At 35.7% G+C, this 25,170-nt stretch overlaps 2 protein-coding genes across 2 annotated transcripts; one reads left to right on the forward strand and one right to left on the reverse strand.

Annotated features, from left to right (window-relative positions):
• The first annotated feature begins 314 nt into the window (after positions 1-314).
• Positions 315-3,876, forward strand: LOC120576986 (uncharacterized). The gene is made up of 3 exons (XM_039827866.1): positions 315-1,115; positions 1,207-2,557; positions 2,624-3,876. The coding sequence occupies exons 1-3, from the start codon at positions 315-317 to the stop codon at positions 3,874-3,876; spliced, it is 3,405 nt and encodes a 1,134-aa protein (XP_039683800.1).
• An 18,534-nt stretch (positions 3,877-22,410) lies between these two features.
• On the reverse strand, positions 22,411-24,880 carry LOC25480603 (transcription factor MYB114). Its single transcript, XM_013586936.3, has 3 exons — positions 24,757-24,880; positions 23,732-23,861; positions 22,411-22,932 (listed from the first exon to the last, which is right to left on the reverse strand). The coding sequence occupies exons 1-3, from the start codon at positions 24,872-24,874 to the stop codon at positions 22,557-22,559; spliced, it is 624 nt and encodes a 207-aa protein (XP_013442390.1). The 5' UTR covers positions 24,875-24,880; the 3' UTR covers positions 22,411-22,556.
• Positions 24,881-25,170: the final 290 nt, after the last annotated feature.

A 25,170-nucleotide genomic window follows, 5' to 3' on the forward strand; every position in this document is an offset into this window, starting at 1 on the left:
AAACACTATCACCAAGAAAAATTTTGATAAACAACTAGCACATATAGCCCCAGTCACATCCCCAGGACCCAAAGGCATGATTTCGAACGACGAGATATACTCCATGAAACTATAACCGGAAGCAGGATTTGTGTGGGAAAAAGAATTCAGAGACCATGATTTCGTGATGGTCAACCAACAGGGAATTCATAATGAAAATGAAGATTCGCTCGAAACTAGAGCTCATGCATACAAAAAGGTTGCTGATGGCCTTACCCCAGATTTTCCCAAGTATGCTACCCCACCAACTGGGTGGGACGTCAAAAATTGAAATCATGACTGAACCCAATATTTGGGAGAAAATTACGGCCTATTTGGCCGAAAATAAACTTCAAACGGCCAAAGAGGGCGATGATTGGCAGCAAGAGGTAATGGAAAAGCCAATAGAAGAATCCACAGATGAGGTTATCGAAGACCAGAGATTGGATTGCATTTATGATGATGAACCGTTAGGCTTCGAAGAGGATCCCATGGGATCCACTACCAAAATGAAAGCACAAGATCCCCTCGAAGAGATTGATCTGGGAGATGGTACTGTTAAAAGACCTACTTATGTAAGCGCCAAAATCTCTGAAGGATTCAAAACTCAAATTGCAGAGCTATTGAAAGAATATAAAGATTTCTTTGCATGGGATTACAATGAAATGCCTGGTTTAAAACGGGAAGTGGTGGAATTAAAATTGCCAATTCGACCAGACAAAAAGCCAGTCAAGCAAATTCCTCGTAGGTTCGCTCCACAGATCCTACCAAAGATCAAAGAAGAGATCGACAGATGTCTGAAATGCGGCTTTATCAGGCCTGCAAGGTATGTAGATTGGCTAGCAAATGTAGTTCCAGTTAAAAAGAAAAATGGAACCATAAGGGTATGCATAAATTTTAGAGATTTGAATCTCGCTACCCCTAAAGACGAATACCCAATGCCGGTAGCAGAAATGCTAGTAGATTCAGCGGCGGGTTTCGATTACTTGAGTATGCTAGATGGATATTCTGGCTATAATCAAATTTTTATTGCAGAAGAAGATATCGCTAAGACTGCATTTCGATGCCCAGGGGCATTAGGATGTTATGAATGGCTAGTGATGCCGTTTGGTCTAAAAAAATGCTGGTGCTACGTACCAGAGAGCGATGAATTTAATGTTCCATGACTTCATAGAAAATTTTATGCAGGTTTACATTGATGACATTGTGGTAAAATCTTCTTCGGAAGAAAGACATTTGGAACATTTACGCCAATCATTCGAAAGGATGAGGCGATATGGGTTGAAAATGAATCCTTTAAAATGCGCATTTGGGGTTTGTGCAGGTGATTTCTTAGGTTTCGTAGTGCATAAAAAGGGGATCGAAATCAACCAGAACAAAACCAAGGCAATAATTGAGACCAAAGCTCCTTCTACGAAGAAAGAGTTGCAGTCATTACTGGGAAAAATCAACTTTCTCTGGAGGTTTATATCAAATCTGAGTGGTAAGACACAAGCTTTCTCACCATTACTCCGACTAAAGAAAGATGATGTTTTCAAATGGGAACCAGAGCACCAAAAATCTTTTGATGAAATCAAGTCATATTTGGTAAATCCTCCGGTTCTTTCTCCTTTGTTGAAAGATAGGAGAATGAAGTTGTACATAGCAGCGTCAGATGGCACCATAGGAAGTATGTTAGCACAAGAGGATGAACATGGCACAGAAAGGGCCATTTACTATTTAAGTCGTGTACTCAATGATGTTGAAACAAGATATCATCCTAGTGAAAAACTTTGTCTGTGCTTATTCTTCTCATGTACAAAACTTAAGCATTATATAAAGCCTTTTGACGTTTATGTTTATTCTCATTTTGATATTATTAAGCATATGTTATCGAAACCTATTCTACACAGCAGAGTCGGAAAGTGGGCCTTAGCATTGACAGAATATTCACAGACTTGTCAGTCATTAAAAGCTGTCAAAGGCCAGATTGTAGCTGATTTTATTGTAGATCATTCAGTAGACAAGGTTTTGACAACTGAAATAAAAAACCATCCTTGGAAATTATATTTCAATGGTTCCAGTCACAAAAATGGTACCGGAGTTGGAATAATGATAATTTCACCCAAACACCATGTATTTAAATATATGTTTCGAATTAATCAATTTTGCTCTAACAATGAGGCTGAATATGAAGCCTTGATTACGGGTCTAGAAATAGCGCTCGAACTGGGGGCAAAATCCATCGAAATTAAAGGAGATTCTGAACTGGTCCTTAGACAGATGACTAAAGAGTATAAGTGTGTCAAGGAAAGTTTGGTCACCTATCATGCGATGGCCAGCAGATTGTTAAAACAATTCACTCATGTGGAAATTCGGCACATACCTCGAATGGAAAACCAAGATGCAAATGATCTGGCACAGAGGGCCTGTGGATACAAAATACCGAAAGATCAGATGCAAGAGCCGATAGAGATCAGAAACAGACGAAATTCGATGCAATCGTTCTCTAGCAAATCGTTAACACCAAAACTCGGGGGGACTGAAGCATGCCAAAAAGGTACAGATTTTGTCGAAATTTTTGTCATTAACGATTTAAATGAAAATGATTGGTGAAAACCTATAGTGCAATATTTGGAGAATCCAGATGGAACCACTTGTCGAAAGGTAAAATACAGAGCCTTGAGCTATGTAATAATGGGCAACGAATTATTCAAAAAGACTTCGGAAGGAGTTTTGTTGAAATGCCTGGGTGAAACAGATGCATATTTGGCTGTTTCCAATACACATGGCAGAACTTGTGGAACGCACCAAGCAGGCCATAAAATGAAATGGCTTTTATTTCGACAAGGGCTATATTGGCTAACTATGCTCAAAGATTGCATAGATTTCGCAAAAGGATGCCAGGGATGCCAAAAATACGCTGGAATTATGCGCGTCCCAGCAAGTGAACTTCATGCGATAATTAAACCTTGGCCATTTAGAGGATGGGCTTTAGACGTGATAGGGGAGATCAAACCCACCTCATCGAAAGGATATAGATACATCTTGGTAGGAATAGATTATTTCACAAAATGGATAGAAGCAATTCCCTTAAAAGATGTTACTCAAGAGGAAGTTATAAGTTTCATCCAGAAATTCATAATCTATAGGTTTGGTATTCCAGAAACTATAACCACAGACCAAGGATCCGTATTCACTGGTCGAAAGATGGCGAAGTTTGCCGAAGATATAGGTTTTAAATTGCTAACCTTGACACCATATTATGCACAAGCAAATGGTCAAGTTGAAGCAGCGAACAAAAATATCATTGCCATTATCAAACGCAAAATAAAGGCAAAACCCAAAAATTGGCCTGAAGTTTTAGGCGAAGCTTTGTGGGCATGTCGAACATCTCCCAAAGAATCGACAAACACTACACCTTTTAGGTTAACATTCGGTCATGATGTCGTGCTACCGGTAGAAATTTTGCTTCAATCGGTCAGAGTCCAAAGGCAATGCGAAATACCAGTTAATCATTATTGGGACATGGTCATGGACGAATTGATCGATCTCAATGAAGAAAGATTAACAGCATTAGAAGTCCTTGCAAGACAAAAGGAGAGGGTAGCAAAAGTATATAATAAAAAGGTGAAATCGAAACTTTTTACCCAAGGATATTTGGTGTGGAAAGTCATTTTACCAATGGATAAAAAAGATAGAGTTTTGGGAAAATGGTCACCCAGTTGGGAAGGACCATGGCAAATATTGAGAGTCTTTTCGAACAATGCATACGAGATCGAAGAACTAAATGAAGATCGAAGGATCTTGCGTATAAACGGAAAGTACTTGAAAAAGTATAAACCAACATTACAAGAAATTAAGATCATACAGGAGTAATTCGAAAAGAAAATTCAAACATAGCATTTCATAAGGCCAACTAATGGGCGGTTTACACAAAAGGATCTTTAAAATAAGCTTTGAAGAGCGCAAAGTAATCCATTACAAAAGAAATGCTACAAAACGAAACTTAAAAGATAAACTCTAGAAGAGTTTTTTCAATTCGATGGAATGACCTACATAAGTTGGCCAAAGCCAAAAAGGTCGAGAAACCATCTTATCTCACTATCGAGACGGCATCTAAGGCAAAAATGCTGAAGATTGTATAGTTCGTCCTCAGCAGGATGGAATCCTCGATAGTTGCGTCTTAGCCCATCTCCAGGGCAGTTGCGCCAGTTGTTGCAGAATCGACGACGAAATAGAGGATACGCTACATTCAAAATTCAAAAACCAATAAACATGTATATAAACCTCAACAGTCGCAGCGGAATATAAACCAGAGTAAATTCAAATATACATGTTATGAATAAATAAATTACATCAACATAGATGCATCTCAAAAATCCCAACAAACGGGTAATCTCCAAACATAACAAAATCCAAAATAAACTAATCTAGACCGACACAACGAAGCCTAGATCAGAGCCGACTAATTCTAAACACCGATATCGGAGAAAGCTCCAGATATCCACCAAGCACAAGAACTCACCAAGCAACTAAACCTGCACAACGTCTACCCATCCATACAGATAGGCAGGCGGTCCATAACAGATCCACTAGGGGTAAGTATTACATTATCATAATCCAAATAACAGTTAACATGGATATTTCAATTTAAACATCATGCACTTGATCAATAATAATTACACATTAGTACTTACATCACACCCCAATATCTCACATCAATATTCATCAATCATATGAACAATTATCAATTACAATTATTCATTCACAATCACCAATCACATTTATCATGAATAATCATTAATCACATTTCAGGAACAATCACCAATTACTTGTATCATGAATAATCGCTAGTCACATTTCATGAAAAATCACCAATTACATGTATCATGAATAATAATTAATCAAATTTCATGAACAAATATCAATTACATGTATCATGAACAATTATCAATTCACAGTTATTCATACACAATCACCAATCATATACATCATGAACAATCACCGATCATATACATCATGAACAATCACCAATCATAAGCCATGCACAATCATTAATCATATTTCATGAACAATTATCAATTCACAAATATTCATTCACAATCTCCAATCACATTTTCAAATAAGACTCATGTCATGATATGCACTTATTGACACATAAATGCATGTGGTACCAAATCTCAACAAGGTCGTCACCTTCCGATGCCACTTGCACATCGTATGTAAGGGCTCACACCTGCCTTACAATAATCTCGAAGTAAAAGAGTTAAACCCTTTTACAGCAACATCGACTATGATGCATGGACATGTATAAGGACTCGATAATGCGACAACAATCCACAATTTCAACCTCAATATATAGGACGACACCCAATTATATTGATTATCTCCACATATTGCATTATCAAGAAAACATGCCCACACACAATTAAATCATAGTATTCATCAACACACATCAACATGATTCTCAATGATCAACAATGTCATTTAACATCAACTATCACATATAGTTTCACCATTCAAGCATTCCTTACATTCTAAGTAAGATAGCATACATATCTCATGATAAACATGATATCCAAAATAAAATCATTCATTCATACAACTTCACTTAGTCATTCAAGAATAATCACAATAACTCACGAGACAATTTGCTCAAGAAACATTTCCAACAAAAATCGAGATCATGTGGCAAACGGCCAACATTGATAATTTTCAAAGTTAGGTAACTTATTTAAGTTTGAAATCCTACAATTCAATCTTAATCAATCATGTAGTGAAGGACTTAAGCCACTTACAAACTATTAGAAATTAGTTCAAAGGATAGCTCAAGTTCGTATGAGAAAAACCAAGACAAAACGACATTTAGCTCAAAACTCGTTTTCACCGATTCAACTACGCCCAAAATATTTCTCAACCCATCAACACATTCACATTCCCAAATACATAAATGCATACTCAATTATTCACTCTAAGTACTTCATTAAACTCAATATTAAGTTTGGAAAAGTTCCACGGCTCATAGAAAAAGTTACGATAAGTTTTCACAAAAATCCACATGACCCATGTGTAGTAATTTGATCATAACTCAAGTTCTAAAAATCATGTGGACCTCAAACCAACGCCATTAAAAAGCTAACCAAATTATCTAAATCTTTCATGTTTACATCAAAATCCAATTCAAAGCGGAAATGGGTGAAAAATAGCAAAATATGCAGAATCTGGTTCGCAGAAATCGTGTCACGATTTTACGTCCAGAAACACTGAATTTTCGGCCAACAAAATCGTGACAAGCTTGCCAAATCGTGACACGTTTTGCCAGCATCAGGTTCAGAAATTAGTTCTTCAAAAAGTGCGTTTTTCACCATTTCACGCGTAAAATTCAAACCGTTAATCGGATTTTGATGCCGTTTTCGCCTACACGCTCCTGACACTTGACTCTAACATAATCTACAAAAATTTCATGTTTCAACCATCCCAAAAGTCATTTTCCAAAACCTCACTTAATCACTTATTGGCGAAAAAGCTTAAACATCGACATTTCACACGAAAAACCCGTTTTCTCCCAAATGACTCAACTAACATAACCACAACATGAAAACTGAAATTCTCATAGGTTCAATTCATCCAACAATAACAAAATTTCAGTCAACAACCATATATATATCAAAGTTCACTTTGGTCCTTCACATGAACACTTAACTCAACTTCACCAATTTCACAAAACCACCAACAACACTTTATTTCTCATCATCAATCCACAATTAAGTATACCCAAATCATGATTCACTCACAATAGCATCAGTTAACAATAACCACATCAATGGAATATGAGTCACATCTCATTTCAATCAAAACATATCAAATTTCATCAATTAAGCATAATTTTATAACTTAACATTTATACATACTTTAAAACATGTAATTTCACCCACAAACATACCATAGTCATCAATTCATGCACAAGAAAATAGCATCACAGCAAGAGCACGAATTTAGCAACAATTGTTCATCAACCCATTTTCATACAACATGAGAAAATGCAAAAATTGTACATAATTATGATAATAACTAACCCCCTTACCTTTGAAGATGATTAACCCAAACTCTTGCTTCAATTCAGCTCCTAGGTCACCCCACTTGATTCCTCAAGCTTTCCCTTCAACTCTCTTGTTCTTCTCTTCACCTCTTTCTCTCTCTACCTCTCCCTCTCTCTAGGAAAATGTTTTATCAAGTGAATGAATGATAATTCTATGACAACCCTAATGTTATTCCCCTCAATGGGCTCAACTAAAAATTGTAATGGGCCTAACCCATCCTAACATAATTCTAAAAGTTTCTATACACTCAACGGTAATTACTAACTGTTGGTGTAAGCCCTAGAGGCCAATAGTTTATGTTAAATCTATCTTATGTATCATGACTTTTATTATTGAATAATATATGGCACTCTTTATTATATTTAGATAATGTTAATAAATTCCTTAGAATAGATAGTTCGTGTAATAATATATGAAGTGTGACTTAATCATGAGATTACATTATCTTATAGAACGCTATTCTTAAATGTATCCGTAGTCAAAGCTTTAATATGAATAAAGGATAATAATAAAGCGTCGAGACTATTATGTATGTAGACTGATGACCGCATCTCATGGGTCATAGATATGAGATATCAAGTCTATACATAGATATAAATATTAGAAGTAATATTTATATTGGATTGACCCACTATGAGAATACTACATAGTAAGTTATGAAATTGTCATAAGATATTCTCACAATGATAATAATGTATATTGCTCTTAGACCTGAAACCACTATGATCTCTAGACGTGGACTCAAGTGCTTTGTTGCCATTCTAACGTTGTCTGTAAAAGGATAACAATAACGTTGGTTGATGGGTACTTGATGAATCATGCTGAGGGGCATGAGTGTTCTAGATGGGATTTGTCCCTCCTCATAAATAGGAGATATATCTTTAGGCCTCTTGATGAAATATGACTATAAATATGCATGGCCATGCCGAACTAAGTCAATATAAGATATTGGACTTATTCGTTAAATAGTATATTTCGGAATCAAGATAAATAAACATTGATCTATACAAGGGTGACACTATCTATGCCTTGGGATCAATGAAGATATTGAGACAAAGGAGTAATTATACACATATGTGTTATCATGAAAGGTTTCGTCAGATCACTTGACATTCTTGTCACTTGGGTAGCAATGATGTGTTGCTAGATACCGCTCATTGTTTATGGTATTAGATATTAGATTTAATATCATTGCCAACGTGACTAGAACCTAAAGGGTCACACACAAAGAACAGTCAAAAGAGATATGTATAAGTACGACTTATATAAAGGGTGCGCTTAGTAAATAATGCTAATGATTTAGCAAAATTTGCTAAACTCGTATTGGGCTTAGTGAAGTCAAAAACGAGTTTGACTTTCAAAGCACATAAGGAGTTCTATAAATAGAAACCTAGTGCAATAGTTTGCGGTTACGTTTTCCTTGCAGAAACCCTAGTTCTCTGACTTCCGTCTTCTTGGCTAGCACCGAGGTTTTGGAGGAGCACTGTTCGTGTGGACTCAATAGAGGCTCTGCTGTTTGCTTGGCTGTGATCGAGACTCCAGTTCGCAGATTCCACCGATCGTTTTCAGACTAATCATTCTAAGGTAACAATCGAATCACTGGTTCAAGTTCCAATTCGTAATGATCCAAGGAAAGTAAATCGAAATTTTATTCCGCTGCTTATTTTGTTAATGTCGATTTACCTTCAGTGGTATCAGAGCCAATTACAAAACCTTGAATCGGATTGTTTTGTTACTGCTTTATGTTCTAATTTGATTAAACATATTGAACGAACATAAATAATAAAGAAAAATTAAAATTGGCATCGCATCATATTATGCTTTCTGTGCATGTGTTTTCGATTTGATTCAATGTTTCAGAAACCGTTTCTGGTGAAACATCGACGTTTCGATTACACATATCGACAGAAAAATGATTGATCGATCATAAAACGCAGTTAATAATAATATCAATCACGTGTATGTGCATGGCTTTTCGAACCGTTTTGATGTTTCAGAAACCGTTTCTGGTGAAACATCAAACCTTTCGATCATACATATTGACAGAAGCATGATTGGTAAATTCTGTATAACAACGGTATATATGATATACTGGATTTGATCATAGTTTAAATAAGTCAGATGATATTTTTCATGTTAATTGATCTGATGTATGGAGCTTCGTAACCGATTCTGTGTACTCTCGTGAAGCATCCTAGACTCGGTCATGATACGTGAATAAACAATCAGAGTACTTGTTTAATAAAGATCAGATTGTTGTAACAGAATTAGGGTTTGCCGAAACGATTAGGGTAATCAGAAACGTGTCAAATGTTGATGCGAAATACGGTGTTAATTCAAAGTGAATCGTTCATGCTGAATCTGCGTAGGGTGATCATATGTCAAATTTTAATTTAATTTATTTAATTATAAGGAATAATTAATAATAATAAAAGTGTGTTTGTTATTATTATCATGTGAATGATTATGGCCATAGTCCTTTTATTTTATTTCTTTTGGATATTAAAATACGGCCTGCGTGCCGTGCCTTTCTCTTATATCTCTATTGTACATTCTCTTCTCATCCACTCCCTCGTATGTAAAACGAGTTTTCTTCATATGTAATGTAAATAGAATACAAAGGAGGTAATAGGGCTCAAGACGTAAGGATAGTCCTGGAAGTCAAGCTTGGAGAAGCAAGGTCGTTTCTAGGATTAGTTTAGATTCTCTCATTGGCTTGAGAGAGTCATAGCGTTAGGATGGCCATAATCATGTCACTTTTATTTTGTATAAATGTTATGCATGTTTTGATTGGAGTGCGAATATATATGATATATAAGCCGTGGTGAGGTGAGATCAAATTTAATAAAAATCCTTCAATTTAAATATTAAGTTTAAAGCTTTCCAAAAGTTTAACACCCTTCAAGACTAATATTGAATATGTGGGTTTTGCCTCCGTAAAGCGCATATTCTATACTAGTAAGTTGCGGTGCAGTAATCCAATTTATCCAAGTGTTATTCTTTTGGGTCAAACTTAACTAAATTAATTTTAATAAGATTAGAATAAATTTAGAAGCTATAATTGGACGACTTCTATATGATAGAATTGAATAAAGAGTTATTCCGCCAATTGATTTGAAAGTTGTATAAGATACAATTGGAAATGTTCCTACCTAAATAGCTAAGTTTTAAGTACAGCCCCCGTTGACTTAAAACAAGGTGAAATAAGGATTTCAATCCACTAGAAAATCTTCCAACGGGATTTTTCGAGTCAAATGTTTGAAGGTCATTTGATTTGAGTAAAATAGTGGGAGCGTATTTAATTAAAGACCAAATTAAATATATTTTCATGATACTTATTTTGCACATTTTAAATTGTAGATGGCCAATAACGCTTCCACAAACATTTTGCGATCCCTCATCGAAAAGGAAAAATTGACTGAAACAAATTTTATAGACTGGTCCCGTAACATGAGGATTGTCCTCACCCACGAAAAAAAGCTGTATGTGCTGGATGGACCCATTCCTGAGGCACCTCCTACTGGAGCTTCTGCGGCTCTAAGAAATGCTCATGCCAAGCATCTCAATGATTCCGTAGAAGTTTCATGCATCATGCTGGCTTCAATGACTCCCGAGCTGCAAAAACAGCATGAAGGGATGACAGCGTTCAATATGATCGAACATCTGAAGACTCTTTATGAAGAGCAAGCCAGGCATGAGAGGTTTGATGTCTCTAAAGCCCTGTTTTCCACCAAGTTGTCAGAGGGAGGTCCCGTAGGACCTCATGTGCTCAAAATGATTGGGTACTCTGAAAACCTAGCTCGTTTGGGATTTGTCCTTGAACAAGAGCTAGTCGTTGATCTTGTGCTGCAATCGTTGCCTGAAAGCTTCAACGGTTTTGTCCAGAACTTTCTAATGAATGATATGGACAAGACACTTCCACAGCTTGCAGCTATGTTGAGAACTGCTGAGAAAAACATGAAGGGAAAAGGAAAGGTTGCTGCCATTTTAATGGTTAATAATGGCAAGTTCAAAAAGCACCATAAAAAGCCTAATAAGTCTAAGGGAAATGGCAAAAGCAAAGTTGTTGCCAAGCCATCAACCAAATCTTTGAAGCCTACTGGAGGCGTGGCTAAGGATGGTAAGTGCTTCTATTGCAACAACACTGGGCATTGGAAGCGAAACTGTCCAAAGTATCTGGAAGATAAGAAGAATGGAAATGTTCCTACTACTTCTACAGGTATTTTTGTTATAGAAATTAATATGTCTACTTCTACATCATGGATATTAGATACTGGATGTGGTTCTCATATTTGTACTGATGTGCAGGGTCTGAGAAAGAGTAGAGCATTGGCAAAAGGCGAGGTCGATCTTAGAGTTGGCAATGGAGCAAAGGTTGCTGCTTTAGCTGTTGGAACTTATGTATTGACCTTACCTAGTGGTCTTTTACTTAATTTAGAAAACTGCTATTATGTACCTGCCATTAGCAGGAATATTATTTCAATTTCTTGTTTGGACAAGGCTGGTTTTTATTTTACAATAAAGAACAAATGTTGTTCCGTTTATTTGGATAATATTCTTTATGCTAACGCAAATTTGAGTAATGGACTTTATGTCCTAGATCTCGATATGCCTATCTATAACATTAATGCTAAAAGGTTGAAACCTAATGAGTTGAATCCAACTTACCTTTGGCATTGTCGTTTAGGACATATAAATGAGAATCGCATTTCCAAACTCCATAAAGATGGATTTTTGGATTCTTTTGATTTTGAATCATATGAAACATGTCGATCTTGTTTATTGGGATAAATGACAAAAGCTCCATTTACCGGTCAAGGTGAAAGGGCTAGTGATCTTTTAGGTCTCATACATACTGATGTGTGTGGACCCCTAAACATAACTGCTAGAGGAGGCTTTCACTACTTCATTACATTCACTGATGACTTTAGTAGATTTGGATATGTGTATCTAATGAAACATAAATCTGAATCATTTACTTTCTTCAAAGAATTTCAAAATGAAGTAGAAAACCAACTAGGCAAGAAAATCAAAATGCTTCGATCTGATCGAGGTGGAGAATATTTGAGCTTAGAGTTTGACAATCATCTTAAAGAATGTGGGATACTGTCCCAACTCACACCTCCTGGAACACCGCAATGGAACGGTGTGTCTGAAAGGAGAAATCGAACCTTGTTAGACATGGTCCGATCTATGATGAGTCATCCTGAACTTCCAAACTTCTTATGGGGGTACGCCTTATTAACTGCAGCTTACACACTTAACCGAGTTCCATCTAAAGCGGTAGAAAAGACACCATATGAGATATGGAATGGTCGAAAACCCAATGTGGGACATTTTAAGATTTGGGGTTGTGAAGCTTATATAAAACGACTTATGTCTACTAAGCTTGAACAAAAATCTGAAAAATGTTTCTTTGTGGGATATCCTAAAGAAACTAGGGGATACTACTTTTACAAACCACCTGAAGGCACAATTGTTGTTGCCAGAACTGGAGTCTTCCTTGAGAAGGATTTTGTCTCCAGGAGAATCAGTGGGAGCAAAGTAAATCTTGAAGAAATTCAAGACCCACAGAGAATGAAATACCACAAGAGGAACAAGGACAGGATACACAAACTGTTATGACAGAAAATCCTATCCCAGTAACACAAGAACCGCGTAGGTCTAGCAGGATACGTCAAGAACCCGAAAGATATGGGTATCTCATATCACAAGAGGGTGATGTATTGCTCATGGACCAAGATGAGCCTGTGACTTACACGGAGGCCATAACTGGCCCCGAATCTGAGAAGTGGCTTGAAGCCATGAAATCTGAAATGGATTCCATGTACACAAATCAAGTTTGGAACTTGATTGATGCACCTGAAGGAATTAATCCTATAGGATGCAAGTGGGTTTTCAAAAAGAAAATTGACATGGATGGAAAGGTTAGTACCTACCAAGCGCGACTGGTTGCTAAAGGCTTCAAACAAATTCATGGTGTAGACTATGATGAAACCTTTTCACCAGTTGCAATGATTAAATCCATTCGGATCTTACTTGCCATCGCTGCATACCACGATTATGAAATCTGGCAAATGGATGTCAAAACTGCTTTCCTTAATGGAAATCTACTTGAGGATGTGTACATGACACAACCTGAAGGTTTTGGCGATCCTAAAGCAACCAAAAAGGTATGCAAATTGCAGCGATCAATCTATGGATTAAAGCAAGCTTCTAGAAGTTGGAATCTTCGCTTTGATGAAACTGTACAACAGTATGGATTCAATAAAAATGAAGATGAGCCTTGTGTTTACAAGAAGGTTAGTGGGAGCATAGTTTCATTTCTGATTTTATATGTGGATGACATATTATTAATCGGAAATGACATCCCTACATTACAAGAAATCAAAACTTGGTTAGGGAAATGCTTTTCTATGAAAGACTTAGGTGAAGCCTCCTATATATTAGGAATCAGGATCTATAGAGATAGATCACAAAGATTGCTTGGCTTAAGTCAGGGTACATATATAAACAAAGTCCTGAGACGTTTCAATATGCATGATTCCAAGAAAGGATTCATTCCTATGTCGTCAGGATTAAATCTATCAAAGACTCAATCCCCTTCGACTAATGACGAAAGGGATCGAATGCGTGATATTCCATATGCTTCAGCAATTGGTTCTATCATGTATGCTATGATATGTACTTGACCAGATGTCTCGTATGCTTTAAGTGCTACGAGCAGATACCAGTCTAATCCTGGCAAAGAACATTGGATTGCTGTCAAGAATATCCTTAAGTACTTGAGAAGAACTAAGGATACCTTCTTGATCTATGGAGGTCAAGAAGAGCTCTCTGTAATTGGTTACACTGATGCTAGTTTTCAGACCGATCATGATGACTTTAGATCGCAATCTGGATATGTGTTTTGCTTAAATGGCGGTGCTGTGAGCTGGAAAAGTTCAAAGCAAGAAACAGTCGCTGATTCTACAACTGAAGCCGAGTATATTGCTGCATCCAATGCCGCAAAAGAAGCTGTTTGGATTAAGAAATTTATTTCTGATCTTGGAATAGTTCCGAGTATTGTGGATCCCATTAAATTACTATGTGATAACAATATAAAGGCGTTATCATCTTATTCAAAGTACCTAGATCTCACCAGAAATCCAAACACATACAAAGGCGTTATCATCTTATTCGAGAGATTATCGAAAGAGGAGATGTTAAAATATGCAAAGTACCAACATTGGACAATGTCGTTGATCCACTTACTAAAGCTCTTGCCCAGCAGAAGCATGATGGTCATACTAGATCTATGGGTATTAGGTTTATGCCTAATTGGCTCTAGTGCTAGTGGAAGATTATTGGTGTAAGCCCTAGAGGCCAATAGTTTATGTTAAATCTATCTTATGTATCATGACTTTTATTATTGAATAATATATGGCACTCTTTATTATATTTAGATAATGTTAATAAAGTCCTTAGAATAGATAGTTCGTGTAATAATATATTAAGTGTGACTTAATCATGAGATTACATTATCTTATAGAACGCTATTCTTAAATGTATCCGTAGTCAAAGCTTTAATATGAATAAAGGATAATAATAAAGCGTCGAGACTATTATGTATGTAGACTGATGACCGCATCTCATGGGTCATAGATATGAGATATCAAGTCTATACATAGATATAAATATTAGAAGTAATATTTATATTGGATTGACCCACTATGAGAATACTACATAGTAAGTTATGAAATTGTCATAAGATATTCTCAAAATGATAATAATGTATATTGCTCTTAGACCTGCAACCACTATGATCTCTAGATGTGGACTCAAGTGCTTTGTTGCCATTCTAACGTTGTCTGTAAAAGGATAACAATAACGTTGGTTGATGGGTACTTGACGAATCATGCTGAGGGGCATGAGTGTTCTAGATGGGATTTGTCCCTCCTCATAAACAGGAGATATATCTTTAGGCCTCTTGATGAAATATGACTATAAATATGCATGGCCATGCCGAACTAAGTCAATATAAGATATTGGACTTATTCGTTAAATAGTATATTTCGGAATCAAGATAAATAAACATTGATCTATACAAGGGTGACACTATCTATGCCTTGGGATCAATGAAGATATTGAGACAAAGGAGTAATTATACACATATGTGTTATCATGAAAGGTTTCGTCAGATCACTTGACATTCTTTTCACTTGGGTAGCAATGATGTGTTGCTAGATACCGCTCATTGTTTATGGTATTAGATATTAGATTTAATATCATTGCCAACGTGACTAGAACCTAAAGGGTCACACACAAAGAACAGTCAAAAGAGATATGTATAAGTACAACTTATATAAAGGGTGCGCTTAGTAAATAATGCGAATGATTTAGCAAAATTTGCTAAACTCGTATTGGGCTTAGTGAAGTCAAAAACGAGTTTGACTTGCAAAGCACATAAGGAGTTCTATAAATAGAAACCTAGTGCAATAGTTTGCGGTTACGTTTTCCTTGCAGAAACCCTAGTTCTCTGACTTCCGTCTTCTTGGCTAGCACCGAGGTTTTGGAGGAGCACTATTCGTGTGGACTCAATAGAGGCTCTGCTGTTTGCTTGGCTGTGATCGAGACTCCAGTTCACAGATTCCACCGATCGTTTTCAGACTAATCATTCTAAGGTAACAATCGAATCACTGGTTCAAGTTCCAATTCGTAATGATCCAAGGAAAGTAAATCGAAATTTTATTCCGCTGCTTATTCTGTTAATGTCGATTTACCTTCACTAACAACGGTAAAATATAACGAACGGTCACTAACGGTAAAAACTAATCACTACACTAGTAACTTAGTAAAATAAGGGTTCTCACTAAATATTAAAATAATTCTCACCAAAATTACCATTTTACCCTTACTCGCCAAATGACCAGAATACCCTTCTAATACGGTAATCCATTTAAATGCACCCGATGACAATAAAATACACACAATCACAATTAATCACACACAATCACACAATAAAAGTAATTAAAATAAAACTAGCTAAAAATCGGGCTGTTACACTCAGCATTTAGCATGTGCTGAGTGCATCGCAAAATACAAAACATGGGATTCCCATGATCCCATAAGCAAAGCTTGAAGTCCAACTTCGGATGCAAAGGTTTAAGATCTGTGAGTAATTTGATGCAATCCTCCCCAAAGGCTCTTGAGACCTTACGGTCTCTACAGAGAGCAGCAATTCTCTTGTTTTGTCTTTGAAAAGAGAAAAGGTCAAACATGCTGTGACTAGCAACCTTTGCAGCAATGTCTATGATCAGATCATCGCTCAAGCAACTTATGAATTCCATGAAGAAGTTTTGTTTATGGAAGGGTGTTTAAAGAACACGAAGAAAGGTAAATGAGATATGAATAACACAAGACAAAGAGGATGGTATTTATAATGAAATGAGGAAGTTGAAAAGTGGTTTTTCTTTCTCTTTGAAACTCAAACGACGGTTCTTTTTTATCATCATAGATCAGATGGAGACACGTGGCATTAAGGTACGGCCGTAATTCAAAAACCTTGAGAAAGAAGTTGGAAAAACTTTATGTTTTATCTTCCCTAAAAGAATCTCATAATTAGATTTTTTGGAGGTTTTACGATTTCCAAGACAAGATTAGTCTTATCAAGTTAAGAAGAAACTGTTTAGTTTCTCAAACATATGGTCATCTTGAAATTTGTTCCATCAAAGAAGTAACTAAAAAATAGATATATATATTATATATATATAGTTGCTCAAATAAAATCATAATATTAATGTTAAACGGTTCTTGGACCGTTACAAAACAAATACATATGAAATATAAAGGAACAAATTAAACACAAAGATATCCTTAGAAAGTTTCGATGCAAAATGGTTTACATTTTAAAACCAGAAGTGAGGTGATGATATTGTTGTTTCAAACCACCAAGTTTTTCATCGAGAACTTTCCCTTGGTCAGTAAGAATTGCTATTTACTGCTGAGAAGATTTCGATTCTTTGATCTTTTTGATAGCAATTTGGGCCTCTGACCTCATGAAACCTTCTTTAGCCAAAAGTTGGGCTTTTTGACCCTCTAACTGCTCAATTTTTACCTTATATAGGGCAATCGACGAATCAATCTCTGCCACTTGGGATTGGATCAGAGGGGTTTCTTGTCGAAAAGCCTCAAGCTTGGCTTTGAATTCGGCAATTTCATCCAAAAGCTGATCATATCGAATGGTTTGTTCTTCAAGTTTAGCCTTGCCATCTTTCCTCTGAAGACACCCTTGTTTGATGTTATCCAAAAGGGGCTCTAGTGCTTTAGAAAACTTTTGAAATTTGAGACCTGAAGGAAGGCCTATGAGCTTGCACAATAACTCTCGTATTTCGAGAATGGCATTCTCATCTTGCTCTATAACCTCAAATAGATCAGCTCTTAAACCTTTACTTCGAAACTCTGCGAAGAGATTTTCAGTCGAAGTTTGTGAAGGATCCCCAGCAGACACATTAGAAGATCTCCCTGTACTTCTCGAAAGGAGAATGTCACTGGCTAAGAGGTCAAAGGCATCCAAAGGATTAGCTTCTTCAAGTTGACCTAAGGCTATTGGATCCAAGGTTGAGTCAGTTTGAATTAGTTCAACATTACCCATCGAATCTGGGGTACGAGCGAGTGGAGGGTTTTCAGCGATAGGATCTTCTCTAGGAGTTATGATAAATTGGTCTGCATCGAGATCCGCTTCCGCGTCGCTACCCCCTACAAGCATTTCGCCCTAACGATCACTTGATTCTACCACAATCTGATTAGGAGAAGTGATCTCCACATCAGGTGTAGGAATGTTGGTCTCAACGCCTTCATCCTCTTCAGCAATAGGCGAAGCTTCTGCTTGACCAAGTTGAGCCTGTTGGGGTATGTCAATTTGGATAGCCTGCAAGAAAAATATTGTTTTGAGAAACGCATTTCACTACCCACAAATGGAATAAAAACAAGAGGTTTATGAGAGATACCTTTAGAGCGTTGTCACCAACGCAGGAATGAGCACTGTTGGGATTCGAATCTTTGCGAGTTTTCATCTTTTTTGGGCTAAGTTGGCCTAAGGAGTCATCAACTGCATCTATCTCGATAGCCAGAGAGTCATGTTTCCTCCTCCTGCGACCCTCTTTCAGTTTGAGAGGTTCAGAGATGGCAGGTCTTTCAGCAGCATCAGGAAAGACTTCAACCTACAAGGAAGTTTAAACTCAAAGATCCCATATGATAAGCATGGATGAGACAAATCGAGAATCGACTTACCATATCCTCGACAGTGCGAGCTTGCTTTTCCTTGGAAGATTTTTCAAAATTCTTCCTTTTTTCTATCTTTGAGGATTTCTTCTTCTGGGACGTCTTGTCAGATTTTGACTTGGAAGTCTTTCGAGAGCTGTCCTCTTCGGGATATTCTACTTCCCCTGAAGCCAAAGGAAGAGCTGCGAGCCAGAAAACATAAACAGATAAGTAAATTTCCTCTTTTGATTGATATAAGAGATTTGAGGTTTGGTTAGATTCTGCAAAAGAAAATCGAAGGATTTCATACCTAACCCTATTTCGGACAAAATTCGAATGTGAGGATGATTTAAGTGTAGATGACCTATAAAAGTGTACAAGCTGTGCTTGTTGCAGTCACTTTGTCCTTGTCCCTCTTTATAAATTTTTGTTCCATTCCCATTAGACAATCACAAAATAACCATTTGGGATAGGGTGGCCTAAAGGCCAATGCCAACTGACTGGTTGGCAGAACGGGAAACTTCTTTATAAAATAAAGTGCAAAAAGGTATTTACTGGGGGTAAAAGGAGGAAAAGACATTGAGGAAATTTTATCATGAATTTTATCCCTTAATGTTTTAGCCGCATAATAAACTGTCCTCTTAAGATGAAGATGGTCATATACAGTTTGAAAGAAGTTTTGAAAAGCTTGGATTTCTCGAATATGCGTACCTTTGTTTTTCTTCGATTTCCTCTGCATAGTATGAAAAGCAAGAATCAATTTAGGAAGCATAGTATCAGGATCTATACAATCGGTTTGGCGCTTGAAATAGCACTGCCACCATCAATAGAATATTTCTGTGCATGCAAAAGATGAAACATATGGCTTTGGTTCGAAAATAAGCTTTTGCCGCTGAGCCCGACGCAAGGTAGATCTCCATACATGCTCTATAAGAGGTTGCCTCAAGTCATCTAAGCACTTGTATAATGAATCTGGTTTGATTTGAACTAAACCAAATTGTCTGGCTACATGGTTGGGTTGATCGCCATACACTCCATATGGGCTTCCAGCAGTCACTCTACTAGATAGAAAGGTGGGGGTCAGATAAGCTTCCCAAATAGCATTAACATCTACTTCATCTTCAGTGGAATCAGTTGGAAACTTTGCTGTAAACCACGTAGGCCCGTGAGTCCTAGTGGTAAAAGGAGCCATTGAAGGTGTGAAGGATGTGCAACTTAAAAAAGCATTGTAAGCCACTGCAAATAAATCTGGAGAGCTTCTGTTACCATATTGGAGCATGGCCAAACCTAAACCTTCGATAGGTCTGTTGTCATAGGCTTTCGAAAGAGCAGGGGGCAGATGTACTGCTAGCTTTGTTCTGAAGGTGGCTAAGAGCCACAGTTGAAATAACCAGATGGGGCCAGGTATAATAAGGCTGCTACCAGGCTGAAAATCTTTTATACTAGACACTGCTTGGTTCAAACTCTCATACAAAGATCCTAAGATGAGCTTACTTAAGCAAATATCTCTCCCTTCGTGTAATTGAATTGCTAAGGTTGTAAACTTCTTAGGGATCTGAATCGATCTTGAGCAGAAAATGTACATAGACAGCAAATAAGTTAAAAAAGCAATATGCTCTTGATCAGACACTTTGGTACTATAAGTGTTATGATGGTCAATTATGAAATTGCCGTAACCAGGTCTCGAGAAATCGAAAGACACTTCCGATGAATGTGTGTCAGGATCGAAGGTCTGTCCTATAGGTTTTAGACCAACTAGACCGGCCACGTCTAGCAAAGTGGGCGTGAGCATTCCACATTTTAAATGAAGACTATTAGTTGAAGGGTTCCAGAAATGAAGGGCGGCAATGATCATTTCATTATGATATTTGGGTCCCTGACGGGATAACTGGATGAGATCAAAAATTCTCATTTCCCTCCAAAAGGAACCTTTGACTTTTTCCATTTTATCCAGCCAATCAAGGTATTTCTCATTGTTTTCTATCTTAGGCTCGGTTCTAAATTTGGATTTCAAAAAGCTTAGGTCATACGGACCTTTTGAAAAAATAAGAGGCGAGTGTTCCTCATTACAAGGGAAAACAACATTGAGATTTTCCTGATCATCAGAGTCATCCGACAAAGGCCCTAGGTATGCATGCGATGAATTTGGGCATGAGATAATTACCTGGGATTTCCAGATTTTGTCTTCAGCTTCATTGACATCCGGTTCTTCCATAAATTGAGTTGGTTCATGTTGTTTCATTGATTGAGAAGAAGAACCTTCAGCGCGCGTCATGAAGTTACAATTTTTGGTTGGGAGCGATGAACAGTGTTGTATCGCAAGGAGGGAGAAGGATGCAGTGAAAAGAGTAAAAATGCTAAAAGGAGGCAAAGTAAAGAGTAAAAGTATGACTCAAGGTCATATATAGCCTTTGATATTTGACAGATGTCAATGATCGCATGGGACAGTTGTTTTTTATGGTTCCCAATAACAAACATGGCCCACTAAGCTGTGGTGGGGACAGTTTAAAAATAAACCTTTTGAAATGCCCTTTCCCAAAGAAATGATGTCATGCGAAGAAGTCATACTTTATCGGAAGCTTTCAGAAACGTCAAGTTTCTTTTGATCGAAAAAGAGTTTAAACATAACGTTTCTGGGGGACAATTTGTTAGCCAATATTTGTGAAGAGGCTATCATTTAATGCAGTCAAAGGTTTGACCTACGAAACATGGGTTTAGCTTCGAAAAAGGTCTATCGAAGATATGTCCTCAGCAAGAATCGAAGATAATAACTTTAGTTCGACGGATAAGGGAAGTTATCGAGGCGCCATCAACTTTGTGGATAAGATCAAGAAGTTGCAACAGCTCTATTCGATATTCAAATCGAATGGCTATGATTAGGCAGTTATAGGTCTATTTGTATAAATAGGGGTTTTTCTTAGGAAAAACGGGTCACAATTCAATCATACTAAAAACTTACACTCAATACTGTCCGTATGGTTGCGACAAACGAATCACAAGTTGCAAAGTATGAATATGTGCACCAATTTTCATTAAGTCTTTACAAATTCAATACATTTCTTTGAACAACTTTGCAATTTACTTAACCTTTTCGAAGTATTCTCTTTTATTGCTATCTTTACAGAATTTCGATTGGATTCAATTCTGTTGAATTCAGTTATTTGCATTTTGTTCTTGTCTTTTACTTTATCAAAATACTTTACGAACAAGTATTACGTTTATTTCATACCATAAAAAGCACAATATGCTCCTAAGATTTACTAGTTGATCTTGCAAGTAAACATTATTGAAACCAACGATTGTTTACCAAAAATCAGTGTAAACACCAACGTCACTACAAAAATCTACGCGCTTTTATTTTTATTGCTCCGTTAGTTTAATTTTTATTTAATATTCCAAAAAAACAACAAAAAACATGCAAATAATCAAAATCACAAAAATATTTTCATAATAAACCTTGATCTCCGAAAAATGACGCGACATATCATATGACAAATAATTTAGGCATTTCTCATGCGAGTTATTCACGAAAATAAAATAACTATTAGATTAGTGATCGAAAATGGATAATATATTGTTGACCATCATAACTAATGCATGTGTCATTCATCATTAATCACAACAACAAAAATACGACTTGTTATATATAAGGGACTCTTTTTTATACTATGACTGAGACCCGTGAAATGCTAGTATAACACCGTACATATCTCCAGAAGAAAATGATGAAAACCTAACGTTTTTGAATTAAAACTAAAGGAAAGGACCAAAATAAATCGAGTTTTAATTAAGGGATCAAAGTGATACCAACTACATAGTTAGGAGACCAAAAGTGCAATTTAACCTTTAAAAATATATTTTCAGCTCACATATTGTGCATAACACATGTATACGATCCAATAATGAAATTAATTAGAAAGCAATGGCATCGATCCAAATTGTTTATCCTCGTTTAATTTTCATTCAAATTTGGCTACATTTCCTCATTAAATGCCTCAAATCATTAAATTTAACGTGGAATCTATGTTTCCATTCTGCTCAATTGCATTTCGTTCCACTTTATATTGCTATATACTACTCACTCATCCAAATCATTCTTATTGAAAAAAAAAAAATTAACATTAAAAGACTCAAAGTATATCTAAGAACATTACACAGCTAACTGAACATCCCACACGGAACAAAAATCTAGAAGGTTTGGAATCCCAAATGGAGTCATAACCATTTGAAAAGCTTATATTTCCCCTCTTGTGATGAAGAGCAACCAGATTGCAAACATAGTATCGGGGCATTATCTAGATTTGGTTGTGAATCAATTTGATCGGGAACCATAGTGTCTGATGAGTCATCACGATCTCTGGAAACATCACCAAATGTTTTTGAAGTCAATAATGGATGAGTCACAGGATTAGGTTTAACATTCAACCGAGGCTCTTTAATAGCATCATGAGCTTTAATGATTTCATTAGGTTTCTCTTTTTCTGTGTTTTCTTTTGCTCCTAAAACAACATTTTTTCTCAAATGGGTGTTCCAATAGTTTTTCACATCATTAGCTGATCTACCCTGAAGTCTTGCAGCAATCAATGTCCATCTATATTATATGTATCATACATATGAGTAAGTTAGTTAGCTAAAATGTTTTATCTAAAGAGAATAAAAATATAGCTAATATATGAATATAATTATTCTAACTATAGACTGAATGCATCATTTTAGTCAAAAAAAAAAAAAAAAAAAAAAAACTGATTGCATCACAAGATCAGAAGCTGGCATACACATACAATTTTAATTTTACTTTATTTGTAGGACATGTAACCTTTGGATTATATCAACTTCATTTTGAGAAAAGGTCTCTCCGTTGATGGTGGGGTTTAAATAATTTAACCACACCTCAGTCTACAATTTTATCGACACCTATTCAATCATGTCAAGTACGTTTACCAAATATTTTGATAGAGCAACGATATTTGTACATCTATTTCATGATAATTTTAGTGACAACCTTATTTTTCTCTCTTCTTATTGGTTAAAAACAATGGAGAGAGAAAAAAAAAAAAAGAGGATAAAACCATTATGTGAGTATGAGATAGAAAGTTGTACAAAAGTTGTTATTTTCTTTCGGCTATCGTGTAGTAGCTTGACTGTCTTATTGTAACATCATAACATTTAAGCTTTATTTGATACATTTTATACTAGATGAACTTTTGTTGGTTTTTAACATATTCTCTTAGCTTTTTTCAAAAACAAAATATGCAGTAGATCGAATAGGCAACAATCATTATATATACATGCTAATTTAAACACCTATATCATTAAATAATTGAAATAATTGATTTTCTTAAAAAAAAAAAAAGAATCATTTTATAATTGATTTGGCCTTGGACGCTTACCTATTCCCTAGGAGGTTGTGTAACCTTAAAATTAAATCAGCTTCATCCTTAGAAAAGTCCTCCCTGTTGATGTAAGGGTTTAAATAATTTACCCATCTTAATCTACAACTTTTTCGACACCTATTCAATCCTGTCAGGTGCATGTATGGAACACATAAATAATTATATTAAATTTCTTCAAAAAAAAAAAAAAAAAAAATTAAATGTTGGCTAATGTTTTCCAAAAATCTTTGTTTCAAGACTAAACTAATGTATAATCGTAAACTCGTGAGTAAATCACTAGTAAAATCGAGAATTTACCAAATGTTATCACAGTTTATGTGAACTCGCAATAGTTTGTTTACAAAACATAGATCTTACGTGCGAAAATACTCGTTTTTATAATCTAAAATCATAAGAATTACTGCACTTTTTTATTGTATTTATCAGTTCAGTCCACTTCTTATTTATTTTTATTTTGGTACAAGTCCAATACTTATTTAATTAACGGATTTGGGATAAATCGTGGCCCTCGTCCATTATTCCTTTTGATTTATATTAACACAAACGACTTTTTTATAACAATTTAAAAATATAATAAACTAATGTGATCCCTTTTTCAAAAATAAATATTAGATTGTACTAGGTTTATAGTATCTCTAGTTTTCTTTAAACTATGATCCATTGTTCACTATATTCATATCTTCTCTTTTGCTGGTCCAAGATAAAAAATTAATTAAAAACATATAAATAATAGATTAAGGTAACTCATAATATTGATTAAAAAATAAATATATATTATAACTTATATAAACTTATTTTTTTTTATTTTATAAAATTCGATCTAATTTGATCCATTTGGGTTATGAATACTCCTATTAGTTTTAATAATTTTTATTTGAGCTGTTTTTGATATAAGCACGTTTAGGAAAAAATTTGTCAAAAAATGAAAATGTGTTATTTTACATTTGTTTCTATATAATTGTTTAATTATTTTAACTAATTATAAGCCAAATACGTAGTAGAATAAGGAACATTCGTTATACCTGTTCTTTCAGGAATTAAATGCCATTTTCCTACACCATGCTTGAGAATGTAAGCCTTGAGACAGTTGTCTTCTTCATATGTCCATGCACCTTTTCTAACGCCGCTCGTATTCGCCATACACAATGTTAGGTGATATGCGCTTCAGTGTCCATACTCTAATATATAGTAATGACCAACCAACCCAATATATATAGGGTTGTTAATTTACAACCTACCTAAAAATATTAAGGTGTAAATTAACAAGTTACACCCAGTTATATTTTATTAAAACATTCTTTTGTTTCTATTCTAATTAAATTTAAATAGGATGACAGTTTTATAACTATCTTAAGGAAGATCCTTAAAAGAAAAAAAAAGACAATGACACGATGAAGGTACGAAAGATGTAATAGAGACTAACTTAAGGTACAATA

The sequence above is a fragment of the Medicago truncatula genome, chromosome 7 (genome assembly GCF_003473485.1).
Source record: "Medicago truncatula cultivar Jemalong A17 chromosome 7, MtrunA17r5.0-ANR, whole genome shotgun sequence".
In the NCBI taxonomy this organism is placed as follows: domain Eukaryota; kingdom Viridiplantae; phylum Streptophyta; class Magnoliopsida; order Fabales; family Fabaceae; genus Medicago; species Medicago truncatula.